At 35.6% G+C, this 14,165-nt stretch overlaps 1 protein-coding gene and 2 pseudogenes across 1 annotated transcript; all 3 read left to right on the forward strand.

Annotated features, from left to right (window-relative positions):
• The first annotated feature begins 561 nt into the window (after nt 1–561).
• LOC107876257 lies at nt 562–1,795 on the forward strand (annotated as a pseudogene).
• Nucleotides 1,796–3,497: 1,702 nt separating this feature from the next.
• LOC107854956 lies at nt 3,498–7,387 on the forward strand (annotated as a pseudogene).
• On the forward strand, nt 6,423–9,709 carry LOC107854958 (pentatricopeptide repeat-containing protein At5g08510). The gene has a single exon (XM_047411387.1). It carries the CDS (start codon nt 8,130–8,132, stop codon nt 8,616–8,618), a length of 489 nt encoding a protein of 162 aa, XP_047267343.1. The 5' UTR covers nt 6,423–8,129; the 3' UTR covers nt 8,619–9,709.
• Nucleotides 9,710–14,165: the final 4,456 nt, after the last annotated feature.

Raw genomic sequence — 14,165 nt, forward strand, 5'->3', positions numbered from 1 at the left:
TTATTACTTAAAATTACATCTCACTATACCAATTACAAAAATTCCTTTTAACTCATAAAAGTAGCTTATCTCCAGATACATCACAATTCACCCCTATTACTTCGCCTACTGCGTCGCAAACCTCGTAAACCTAATATGGGTACATTTTGTCTATCGACTTGACTCATTTATCCTGATTTTGTGCCTGATTCGATTTTGCCTTATTTGTGAGGAACTATTTCACTAATTGATTTTCTAATTTCTCTTTGCCCTTGTTTAGTGTGACAGATATTCATTTACGAATTAATTATGATAAAATTAGATGATATTGCAATTGATTGATACTAATGTCTTTTACCCCCTCTTGACTTCCTTTAATAAGTAGGGAGAATTTTCTTTTCCTTATTTTGTTTATGGAAGATTTCAATATTATGATTTAGACAGATTCTTATTTGTTTATTTGTGACAACCATAGCATTATTGGTGGAGTTAAGTGATTTACCTCATTGAATAGTCTCCTTTATTGAATTATTAAATATTTTTCTTCGTTTTATTTTTGTGATCTTTTGCTACATAAACAACTCCTCCTCAAAGAATGATGAGACAACTTACAATTTACACACTCTGTATAATAAGCTCACGTGAGTCTGTCTATTCTCAGCCAAGCATTTATTTTTATGCAGATTCAACTTATATACGTTGACAACTTAAATTTTTTTTTTACAACAAGTGTGTTTTAATCTGTTGTAGCAGTAACCTGTAAATTCTTTATATAAGCATCTCATTTTCCTTTTCCTTTCTTCCCATATTATAGTATACTATTCAATAACAACAACAACATACTGAGTGTAATCCCATATAGTAGGGTCTGAGGAAAATAAAGTGTACGCAGATCATACCACTACCTCAGATGAAGTCGAGAGGATGTATTGTAGTATACTATTCACTATGGAAAATTCCCAACAACCTCTTGCCACAGAGAGTTTTTCATATAGCTGGTTGTTGAACAGAAAACCATCCATTGATAGCCTAACAGAATCCCCTAGACCCTCTTATAGTAGTCATGATGATGCTAAGAAAGAGTTAAAATTTATCGCTTATTTGAAAAGATTCCTAAAAGAAGAACAAAACTTTAACTTTGATGTTCATCCTGTTTCAGAATCTGTTTGTGCTGATGAAATCTTCTCTGATGGATATATAATCCATCAATATCTTGATAGATCAAAGATTAAATCTTTTCTCGAAGCCTTCAATAATTTGAACACAAATTCATCAGTACCCTCAACTAGTACTACTCCCATACCAATATCTAAACTTTCAAATTCCACGACTAGTCAAGTTGATTTTCTTGAAAAATGGAGGTAGTTTTAGCACAAAATCTTGGTTAAGTGGTTTGGATTCGTTGGGCCAATCTCCAAAAGGATAGCAAGTTCAAGAAAAAGTACTGCAAAAGTTGATGAACTTCAAAGAAAAGTAAGTGAAATTCAAAGCTGCAAGAGTACTACTGATACTTTATTTCAGGGATCTCCTCGTCGAATGTTGAAATCTTATTCTGTTGTCAATTGGGGTGGAAATGATAACAACCAAAGAAGTAGTAGTAGTACTAGAAGAGTTAAGAGTTTGAGGAAGGTGGAAAACTGGAGCAATATTAACTCACCACATGAGGCTTGTTTCCCTATAAAAAGTCCATCCAATGATCATTCTACCGATGTTTGGCGCAAGAAAGCGATTTCTGATGCAATTCTGTACTGTAAGAGATTGTATGTCAACTGAGCCTGATATCGATCATCGTGATCGTTTTGACCAGAAAAAGTAATTCTAGATGTTAAATTTCATCCTTAAATTCTTTTCTCAGATGTATATTTAGATTTTTGGCTCCTCATACAAATAATCTAGCATGTATCACTCAGATTCAATATTTTGTACATTCTGATGTGAGAATGTAAAACATAAAACAGACAAGCACACCCATCTTGCTTGTGGTGGACCGTTAATTTCACTAAGAGCAACTTAAGGTAGAATTACAAAGAAATTAAAAGGGAAAAAGGATTTAATTTGATTGAATGCAAGTTGAGGGAGAACTCATTACTGTAATTTTCATAATTTTCCCACTTATTATTCTTAAAATTCAGATATATGTAATCAGATAAATCAAAGGGTGACATAATTAAGATATGAAGATAATATTAGTCAATAGATAAACAAAACAAATATCAAATTAATGACGTTTTACATTCGGTTCCACTTTAAAATGTTTTGATATGTTAGATTTTAGGCACGCTCTCAGAACAAGCACTATGAATAAATATGAATATCAAATGAATGCCCACTATTTGTTTAAAACAAAAAATGCCTAAGCTTACCTGACTAAAATATAAAGTTTCCCGTAAAACCCCTACAAAGGTACAAATCATATCTTGGAGCATGAGTGTATATATATATATACCTAATGTGTGCATTATTATGACATACTGAACCACCACTTCATGATAACTTATAAAGTTGTAGTCCTCCAATAAACACATGGTAATTTGAAGTCTCAATCTCCAACAGTCCTCAAACAACCTTAACCAACTCAATCTTAAAGTACAACAGATAAGAAAGGGGTTTGGAAGAAGGTGTTATTTTTAGCAAATATGGTTAAGGAGAATGAGGTGCCTACAAGTTTTGGAATGGAGAGTAAACATGCCGGATGGCTCATCGCGAATTTTTGTGCCAGAGTCCAGGCAAACATGCAAGTTTATCAGTAGATTGCAAGGCATAATTAACTTTTTGATTTTTAACTTTTAAGTCACTTAAAAATAATAATCCAAACATGATATTAAGTTGAAGTCATGAAGTGTTGTTGGACTTTCATAATTGATTTAGCTTAATTATATTAATACTCCCTCCATCTCATTTTACTAATCTCAATTTGACATTGCACATTGATTAAGAAAAACAATTTATAACACGGCTATTTACCATATAATCTCTATAAAATGATTATTACAATTTAATTTGGAGATAAAATAATTAATATTAAAGGTCAAAAAGAAAAAAAATTATCTTATCTTGATTAATGAAAAATGCCAAGAAAAATGAGAAATCAAATTAGAAAATTTGGGACGAGTAAAATGGGACGGGGGAGTATTTATTATTATAACACACATAATTTATTCGTGAGGAAAAAAGAGACTTAAGTATAATATATCTTTTTTAAGAATAAATTGTTTAGAAAGCACTTAATATTGAAGTAGACAATTTTGAAAATTTAAAGACGGTTGATGTGAAACGTAAAAAATGAGCGTTAATTACAATGTTACCCTACTTAACTTCTTTTCCAAGTAGAACTAGAAGATTTTCCGATTGCTTCCTTATACAGTTATACTTAACAAAAATGAGTGTGAATTTACAATATTACCCCTACTTAAATCCTTTTCAAAGTAGAGCTAAGAGAATTCCAATTGCTTCCTTTTTAATAAACCAACTCCCCTGCATTGCAACTCCATATCCTTCAATTTTCTCCTCCAATAACAATGGTGAAATCGATGAAAGTTCACTATATGCCTACGGAATTGGAAATGGATGCGGCTTTGCAGTTAATTCAGCTTAGCGGAGATTCTTATAATGACGAAGAAAGCAGGGAAAATACACAGGAGACATCTTCTTCTTCAACGGCCACGGCTAAATCAATAAGGAAAAATAAAGTTTCGGTCAGTCATTGATCTCTATAAAGAGACTCAACCATTGATAAAGATGATGATGAAGAAGAATAAACTTTGAACAGGCTTTGAAAGATTAAACCTTAGTTATACATAGTAATGTTATGTAAATTAATCATAAGAAATTAATTAGGTGTACAACAATCCAGTTGTATAAGTAAGTATATTACTGTACTAAACTCAATCAACTTTTATGGTAATTATATTACTGTATTAAATCAACTTTTATGGTATAAGCTTTGTTGGGATGTAAATTTCTAAGACTTTTTGTTAGAATTTCATTATATGTAGTTTTAAGGCCTGTTACTCTTTAGATTATTTTCTTTACTAAATTTGAATGATATTTGGACCATCTGGGTGAAAACGAAGGACTACAAACATGTTATAACAGGATATGTGTCGTGACCCAAGCCAAGTAACTGGCCAGAATGGGCATCCCGAATCATCAAGGACCGAGAGATCCATGTCTCTGCCCAACTCATCAGTGATATTGTCCACTTTGGGCCCAGGCCCTCGGCTTTAAAACGCGTTACTAGTTTGTAAGACTTGCTTACTTATATACCCAGTATCCCTCCTGTGTTTTGCCGATGTGGGACTCCTTCCTAAGTTGAGGTGTTACATACACCCCCTTTATGGACTCAGCGTCCTCGCTGAGGTTTGCCCCACCGAATGAGATTTGTCTATACTCAGGACTGAGGTTTTCCCCACCTTATCAGGATGATAGAGAAAACTTAAATCATAGTCCTTGAGTAACTCAAGCCACCTTCTCTGCCTGAGATTCAACTCCTTCTGACTGAAAACATATTGGAGTCTTTTATGATTAGTGAAAATATCAACATGTAGGGGGTAATTCCTCTCATTATTTTTAAGTTTTCTGGAGGGATAGGCTATAACCTTACCACGTTACATCAATACACAACCAATACCAACCCATGAAGCATCACAATAAACCACGAAGCCTTTATTTCCGTCCTGTAAACTCAACACTGGGGCGAAGGTCAATCTATCTTTTAGCTCATTAAAACACTTATCACATGCCTCCGGCCTTTGAATCTTGACCATTTTCTGATTCAATCTAGTTAAAGGAGCGTCAATGGAGGAAAATCCCTCCACAAATCTCCTGTAGTAACCAGCTAGACCCATAAAGCTTCTAATTTCAGAAGGTGTAGTAGGTCTGGGCCAATTTTTCACTGCCTCAATCTTTTGAGAATAAACCTGAATGTCTTTACCAGAAATAATATGGACCAAAAATGCAACCGACTACAACCTAAATTCACACTTAGAGAATTTAACATGCAGCTCACGGTTTTTAAGTGTTTGAAGAACAATCTTGAGATGATTAGCATGCTCCTCCTTACTTCGAGAGTAGACCAAAATATCATCAAAGAAGACAATTACGAACATATCAAAATATGGTTTAAACACCTCTATTCATATGGTCCATAAAAACTGCAGGAGCGTTAGTCAAACCAAAGGACATAACAAAGAATTTAAAGTGACCATATCGAGTTCAGAAAGCTGTCTTCGGAGTATCATATTCTGTAACTTTTAACAGATGGTAACCAGATTAGAGATCTATTTTAGAAAAATACTTGGCATCCTGTAGCTGATCGAATATTTATTCTAGGAAGGGGTACTTATTCGTCATAGTGACTTTATTCAGCTAACGATAATCGATGCACATCCGAAGTGAATCATCCTTTTTACACACGAACAAGAGTGGAGCACCCCAAGGAGAAATGTTAGGCCTTATAAAACCTTTATCAAGAAGATTTTCCAACTGCTCTTTCAACTCTCTTAACTCTACAGGAGCCATTCTATTTGGTGAAATGGAGATAGGCTGAGTGTTGGGAAGAAGATCAATCCCCGAATCTATTTCTCTATTGGGAGAAACTCCTAGAAGATCATCAGGAAAAACTTCTGGATACTCATTGACAACAGGAACAAGCTGGGTATGTAAGTAAGTAAGCCTTACTAACTTGTGACGTGGTTTAAAGCCGTACGGGCCTGAGCCCAGAGCGCACAATATCACTAGAGGGTTGGGCAGAGACAGGGGTCTCTCAGGTCTTTGATGGTCCAGAATGCTTGCCGCTGCCAGGGCCTCGGCTTGGGTCGTGACAGATTGGCAGAGATAGGGGTCTCTCAGGCCTTTGATGGTTCGGGAAGCCTGTCTCGGCTAGGGCCTCAGCTCGGGTCACGACAATATTCCTTCTTACGTGAACTCATGATTACAAATTGAGAAAAAATGTTACCAATAGCTATATGCATTACAAACTAATTTTCGCTACTAACCTCCAAGTTAAAACTAGTCAATTTATGATTGAGTCCTCACAATATAGATTAGGGACATAAGATGAAAATAAATTGAGCACATGGTCAGGGAGAATTCACATACCTCAGCTTGTTTTGGTTGTATCAAAATCAATATTACACAACCTCTCATTTTCCAACAACAATAGCTACGCTCTAATCCAAACAAGTTGTGATTGACTAAAAAAATCCTTTTGTATTTCTCCATTTCAGCTCACATCTAGAAAACTTAAATTAAGTATTTCCAAGGTTTCAAATTGTCAATGCCACATCGTTCATTAAATTGCATTTGTTTGGAATGAACAAGATTGACCGATATGAACACCACTTAAATCTCTTATAACACAGACTTTACATTATTTTCATTATTCAGCGAATTTTGAATCGTGCAAATCTTTTATGAGGTAGATTTTCGCATGGTGTGTTGACGTAATCAAACATTTCTTATGAACCAATTGAAATAAATACACGCCCACACTCCGAAATGGCATTGACTTTACAAACTTGCTGAAATCCCAAACATCCTGTATGCCCACGGAGTTTGACAATACTACCAAACCGTCTTCCTCTACAACAAGCTCATTCAAGCCTATTCTTCTCATGGGCTTTCTAACCAGTGTTTCTCTCTCTATATCCAGATGCGCTGTCAAGGCTGCTCCCCTAACCACACTCCTTCACGTTCCTCTTCGCCGCAAGCGCCAATCGTTCTAGCCCCATTCAAAGCTAAATGTTCATGTTCGTTTCATCAAATGGGGTTTTGAATTTGAAATTTACATGTTAAATGCACTTGTTGACATATATGCTAAAATGGGGTTGAAACGAAGGATGTGCCTACTTGGAATTCTTTGATTGCGGGGTATGCCAAGAATGGAAATGTGGAAGAAGCTTTCAAGTTGTTTTCGGAAATGCCTTTGAGGAATGTGATTTCTTTGACTCTGATGATCTGTGGATGTTCATAAAATAGGAAGTATGTGGATGCACTACCTGTTTACAAGGAAATGGAGAAAGCTGGAGGGGTAAAGCCTAATGAAGTTAAGATTTCTAGTGTTCTTTTAGCTTGTGCGAATCTTATGGCACTGGAGGTTGGGGAGAAGATTAAAGTTTATGCAAGAGCAAGTGGATACTTTAAGAATATGTTTGTTTGTAATGCTGTGCTTGAAATGTATACAAAGTGTGTTAGAATTGATAGGGCAATGCAACTCTTTCACGAGATTGGTAGGAGGAGGAACTTGTGTTCTTGGAATACCATGATCATGGGGTTAGCTGTCCATGGAAAAAGTGATTAAGCTCTTAAACTTTTCAATCAAATGCTGGTAACCCTTTGCAAATATTCTCTTTGTTCCTCTTTACCGTTGTTGAGCTTATCAAACATCCAATTACAGCAGCAAGCATGAGCTTTTATATTGGAATTTACACGAGTGTTGTGCTGTCGACACAGTGATACAAGATCATTAGGCTCCACTCCTTTGGGATTGATGCTTCAAGGATCACATCTATGGATCCAAGATTTGGTTGTCTTAGGGGAACAAATACATGTGTGGATGATATCTTGGAGCGCGGGAGAAGCTACATTTTATGATGTCATCACGGGAGCATTGAGCCACGACTTGTTTGGAAGACTGCGTGGGCTTTGAGAGAGCATGGATGCCCATGACATTATTTTGGGCTTTGGGTCACTTTTGGGCCCAATAGCTTTTAGGGTCACTTTTGGGCCCATTGTGTAGTAAAGACCCATGGCCTATAAATAGCTAGTTTGTCTTCATTTTAAGGAGATGATTTTGAATGATGAATTAAAATACGCTTGAGAGTGTTTAGTTGTAACTTGTTGGGAGTTACATTGAATGTGAGAAACGTGGGTTGCTCGGGTCCATTCCCGCGAGGTCCCCGTAAGAGGTTGGTGCTTGTGACATTTCAATAGGAAGGTCTTCGGGTTTGATATACCCTTAGATTGTCCTCTCTTTATCTCATTGTGTCAATCTATCTATCCATTTTATTTTCTATCTTGTTTCTTTGTTTTTAGTGTTTTCCATTATTTGTGTGACGTTTCAATTTTAGTATTTTTGACTTGTATCACACAGGGAGAAGGAAATGCACCTGATGATGTAACATTTGTTGGAGCAATCTTAGCATGCACACATGCTGGCATGGTGGAGAAGGGCTGGGAAATCCTCAAAAGTGATGGAGAGAAGATTCTCCATAGCTCCAAAATTAGAACACTATGGCTGTATGGTTGATCTCTTAGGCCGGGCTGGGAGATTGCAGGAAGCTTATGATCTTATACAAAGCATGCCAATGAGACCTGATAATGTTATATGGGGAAATCTGCTTGGATCCTGTAGTTTCCATGGCAATGTTGAACTGGCTGAACAAGCAGTCGAATTCCTTTCTTTGTTGGAGCAAAGGAATCTTGGGAATTATGTTATTCTCTCAAATATATATGCAAGAGCTGGTCTGTGGGATGGTGTTCCAAGGTTTAGGAAACTGATGAAGTCCTCCCAGATTACAAAAGCAGCAGGGTACAGCTTCATCGAGGAAGGAGGTGATATTCATAAGTTTGTAGTAGAGGATAAATACCATCCAAAATCAAATGAGATACATGCACTTCTGAAGGCACCACTAGATTGAAATTTGTTGTAAGCAACATTGATATTGATTTGGATTCTATGGTTGAATAGAATTGTAGTAAAAAAATCTGAACGGTTTTTGGACCTACATTTCTCCCCTTCCTATTTTGTCTCTAGTGAAGTAATTTCCTCCTTACCACCAACTTGAATCACAAACAATTCAAGCTATGAATGTTTCTGAAAATCAGGGTGTGGTAAAGCTTGAAGTGTCCAACTCCCTCCTTGCTGTCATCACTAGTTCCGCACTAACAGCAACACGAAAAGAAAAGAGAGAACTACAACTATAGCAATGACTGAGGAAATATACATGTTAAAGCACCAAACCAAAAACGGTCACTTAAGTCCATGAAAATCTGCGTAAGATGGCAGAGACAATTATAAAAGAATAATACAAACTAGAACTTATAATACATGAAAAAACCTCTTAGAAAGGATCAGGTAAAAAACAACAGGTTTTGCTTCAGAAACCTTGAATTTTGTGGTAACAAGAAGCCTTCCAAGGCATGTGCAGGCGACATAGCGTCCAGAGTTCCTCAACAATGTCACCCCAAAAAGATTTTCATTTCTGGAAAATATACATGAATTCCCACATAACTTGCATATCTACTCAAAGAAAACCTCCTTTAATCAATAAAATCAAGCATATACAAATACATTATGCAGCTTTTAGTTTAGTTCTTCTTCTCCTACTCCCCACAAATTTGAGGACTTCATCAATAAGAATAACTGGTGCAGAAAGCAAGATGACTAGAAGCCATCCATTTAGGCTTAGTGGGACAATACCAAATATATCTGCTAGGAAGGAACATAGAGTATCAGGCTATGTAGGCCAAACGAGGCTGATACTCTATTATTATCCTTGACAATACCAAATATTCCGGTCTTCATGTCCTTGACAAAAAAACTAGAGTCAGTAAAGTGAATAAAACAATTATTATCCACACATAAGCGTTGAATAGAAAGTAGATTTTTAGTGAGGGTTGGGACATATAATACATTCTTTAAAAGAAGAGGTTTAGAGGTTGTTGAAAGAGTAGAAGAGCCAATAGATTTAATTGGGAGAAGAGTACCATCTCTAACAATAACTTGAGAAGAACCAGAATAAGAAGTGTGAGAAGTAAGAGTAGAAGGATCAGGAGTCATGTGTGTAGATGCCCCAGAGTCTGGATACCAAATTGTTGGTTGAACCTCCGCTAAATTCATGGCAGCAAATGATTGAGGAATATTATTAGACACAAAGGAATGATTGAACCTGTTTCTAAACTCCAACGCAGTGTGATTATAGTGAAAACAAATTTGACATTACTTAACGTGAGAGGAAGTAGATTTACCCAAAATACCAGTACCAGGGGAGGAAGCCGACAATGTTGTTGGAAACTAGACCATGAAGAGTTCTGGTAACCTCGGCCTCTACCATGTTGACCCTTATTATTTCTACCATGGCCTCGTCCATTGTAGTGTCCTTTTGTAGATTGATTTCCATTAACGGATGACTGATATGGCTGATTTCCATTAACAGATGATGATAAATTAGAATTATTATTGCCTTGAGTGGCCACCAACAAAGCAGTTTGAGAATTTGACTCTTCATAAGTATTTGCATTAATGTGAGCTTCTTCAGTAAGAAGGAGTGATTGTAATGCAATGAAGGAAAGAAGTGCTCCAGTAGCATTTAATCCAGACACAAAGGTAAGATAAGATGAAGGTAATCCTTGTAGCGCTTGAGTGACTAGATCATCATGAGTTACAGGTTTACCAATTGCTCTGAGAGAGCAGGAAATCGAGTGAAGTTTTTGAAGATAATCCTCCATAGAAAGGGACCCTTTTTTGAAGTTTTGGAATTTAGACTTGAGTTGAATTATAGAGGAAGAGACTTGATCTAAATATTGGGAGGCTAAGGTGTCCCAAGCTTGTTTTGATGTTTCACAAGTATAGTTAAAAAGTGTGTCAAGAACAGCGGAAGAGAGGGTTGCATTAATCTAACTTAGTGCAATAGTATCACACTGAATTCATAGCCTGAAGTCAGCGTGTTCTGGTGGTGGACATGGTATGGTTCCATCTACTAAGGAAAGAAGATTGTGACTTTTAAGGACGGTGAGAAAAACTTTCTTCCAAGTAAGGTAGTTGACGTATGTCAATTCAATAAAAACAAAACCTTTGATATTGGAAACTATTGGAGGGGGATTTGGAAAGCCAAGAGAAGATTGGTTTATGGCAATTTGAGCAGAGGTAGTGGTGGTCTGAGATGAGGAAATTTTTGAAGCCATGGAAAGGATCGTTTAAGGCTTTGATACCAAGATAAAATAGATAAAGTGAAGGGTTAAAGTGTAAGCCTTTCTCATTCTATATTTCTGTATTTATAAAGTGGAATTGCAGCATATATCTGTCTAACAGATAAGTACAAGAATAAATATAAAATAGAGTTCTTCTAAAACTAGGATACAAGTAGATAACTGCAACAAAAACAAGGTTATACTCCTCAAAATTTCAGGTCACATAATGGCGGTGGTAAAAATTTCTCACCACATAATAGGGGTAATAATTATACTAGCACTGGTAGCAAGTCTTCTCAAATTGCAAGCATGGTAGTAGGACAAGGTGATGCTGCCAGTTCTAGTCATGATGTGAATTCTGCACCAGTTGCAAAACCTCATATATTCACAGATGAAGAGTACACTCAAATCATGAACATGTTGAACAAGGATACTAAGGATATGAAACAAGTCAATATGACAGGTATTACCACTTGTTTTTTATCCGAGGATTGTTCTGACAGTTGGATTGTAGATTCAGGAGCTACACATCATGTGTCTGCCCATAGACACTTGTTCAAAGACAGCACCATCCTGGTTCCAAGACACTTGGACAAATTGCACCTTTCAATAAGTGATGAAGTCAAAATTTCCCACACTGGAGAAGCCTATATATTTACAGATGATGTGATCAAAGATGTCCTCTTTGTTCCATATTTTTGACTAAATCTGTTGTTTGTTGCTAAGATAACCAAGGAACTGTCATGCTTTGTTTCCTTTTATCATTATTTCTGTGTATTTCCGGACCTCTTCAATGACCAGGTGAAGGGGATTGGTAGACAAGAGGGTGGACTATATGTTCTTAAACTAGAATGGAAAAATAATTGTTATACCCATTTTAACATGGGTCCAAATAGTGTACAACGTATTGCAAAACTTCGGAGTTAAATTTAAGGAAGTCGACACCTAATTAGTTCTACGGTGAATTAGGACACCTATTACAACCTATGAGATTAAAATAAATAATGACTTCATTTTAAGGTCTGCAAAACCTAAAATTCTAGGTAAGGATTCTATTTATCCTAAAGGGAAGGAATTAGGCACCCTAAAGGATCCGCTAACTACGGTTAACCGGCCAAACTTAGATTAGATAATAAAATCAAATATTAAATTAAGAAAAGATATATATAAGGCATTAAAAATTATTATTTTTTTGTCTTTCATAAGATAATATATGCTACTTATAAAGATTAGAAAATATTTTAGAACATCCTCACCATAAATAAAAATAAAATAAAATAAAGCTTCTAACTAAAAATTAATAAAAATTTATTCTAAAGGATTACCCTTCTGTTTTTTTTAATTTATCAAATTTTATAAAATAGTAAGTCACTTACCTTACTCTACATGAATAGATAAATGTAAAACCCCGTAAAAATCCTAAGTCAAATTCAGCTCCTTAAGGCTTGATAAGGAAATGCAACACTTAGAAGAATTTTGCTAAGTGTAAGAAACACTTAGTTTCATCTTATACCTCCGAACTTCGTGGGTTTATTTGACGACCTTCCGGACCTCCGTTTTTGGATTTTCCTGTTGTGTTGTGATCGGCGAAGTCAATAGTACATCTCAAGTGAGTTTCAGAATTTTTGGAATCCGTTTAGCTAATGTTTGGATTTCAAAACAGACGCACCATGCCATTTGCTTGCTTCGCATGCTCTATAGCATGCTCCAGAAATTTTCAGCCTTTCAGGGTTAATTTAAAACGATCATCACTTCTTGAATATTTTGAATTGTGAGAGCTGCTAAATATAGATGAAAAGATCTTTGAGTCCTCTTTCGAATGCAATTGGTTTCATCCAATTTAAACATCGGGGCAAAGAGTTATAATCAATTTACTTCAGCCTATCAGCTTGGAAATAAGATAGGATAGTTGTGTCTTTCTCTCTTTCTCTAGGGGTATTTTAGTCTTTTGCCCATCCTATATATATGCTCAAACACAGCATTAAGCCTAATTTAGAGCAGAATATACTCTTTTTTTTTTAAATTCTCTCAAAAATTATCAAGAACAAGTAAGGGTTCAATTGGGGGTTTCAAGATTCAAGCCAATTTCACTGTTAACTTTCACGGATAATCAATCTAAGGTATGCATAGTGTTCATTCATGGATTTTTTTCATTCATGGAGCTTAAGAATCAAGTTTTAAGTTATGTATCATGAATATTTTGTTGTGGGATGTTTATAATCATGTTGTTGGTGTTAAATTGAGTTTTAATTCCATGAGTTATTTCAAGAATCATGAAAACTAATTTATTTGTGGTATTATTCATATGAGATTTATATTGAGTTCTTGGAATTCGCAAGTTGGATGTTATACCCATAATATTGATATATGTCAATTGATGAATGAAATATCTATGCTTCCCATGTGTGTTGAATCATGACCATCATATGTTGAAAACCTTGAGATGTGAATTGGTGGTTATGGTCATGAATTGGGAGCATGTTATACATGCCTAAGTATAAAATCATGTCTTTCATGTGTTTGTGAAAATGTTCAAGTGAATGAATTGTGCCTTGTGATCTATTGGTGATCTAAATAATGAATTCATGTTAAATACTACATGATTTAAATGATTTCCATGTTGATGCTATGTCTTGCAGGTGTTTGACAAATGGTTCATGAAAGTTAAGTAATGAAACTACATTATGTTATCATTTATACAAGTTCATGTCATGCAAGTAAAATTAAAATTGTGAAATTATGATATGTTAGGATACATTCCTATTCATGTACAAGATTATACTTATCAAGTGCTTTCATGAAATCCCCAACTTATGGTATTATGAATTGTGGATCTTTAATCCTATGATCATGAATTTTCATGATGTGTCAGTTTCCTTTCATCGAGTCCTGGGGGTACTTGTACCCAAAAAATATAGCTTGGTGCCTATAGCCATGTCATATTTTCACGATACTCTCAGTCAAGCCATGTTCAGTAGACTTTAGTCAGTCTCATGAGTTAGGAAAACTCATGTAAAGGCAGTATCAGTTCAGTTTTACTCAGTACTCAGTAATCTACATAATCTCTGTAATATTCCGCCAGTCTATGGAATTAAGTAAATCTCAGTATCAGTACAGTTTAGTTCTGTGTTAAGTTCAGACATCAGTAAACTCAATCAGCTAATAGAACTCAGTAGCATTTAGTTAGTTAACAAAATTCAGTAGTGTTTCGCTAGTCATTGGAACTCAATAAAATCAGTCCATGTTCAGTTCAGTTAAACAGAACAATCAGTAAC

The sequence above is a fragment of the Capsicum annuum genome, chromosome 4 (genome assembly GCF_002878395.1).
Source record: "Capsicum annuum cultivar UCD-10X-F1 chromosome 4, UCD10Xv1.1, whole genome shotgun sequence".
Taxonomy (NCBI): domain Eukaryota; kingdom Viridiplantae; phylum Streptophyta; class Magnoliopsida; order Solanales; family Solanaceae; genus Capsicum; species Capsicum annuum.

Bases quoted from the DNA above. Each gene is read 5' to 3' on its own strand.
- LOC107854958 (XM_047411387.1), top strand. From the start codon at position 8,130: ATGCTGGCATGGTGGAGAAGGGCTGGGAAATCCTCAAAAGTGATGGAG.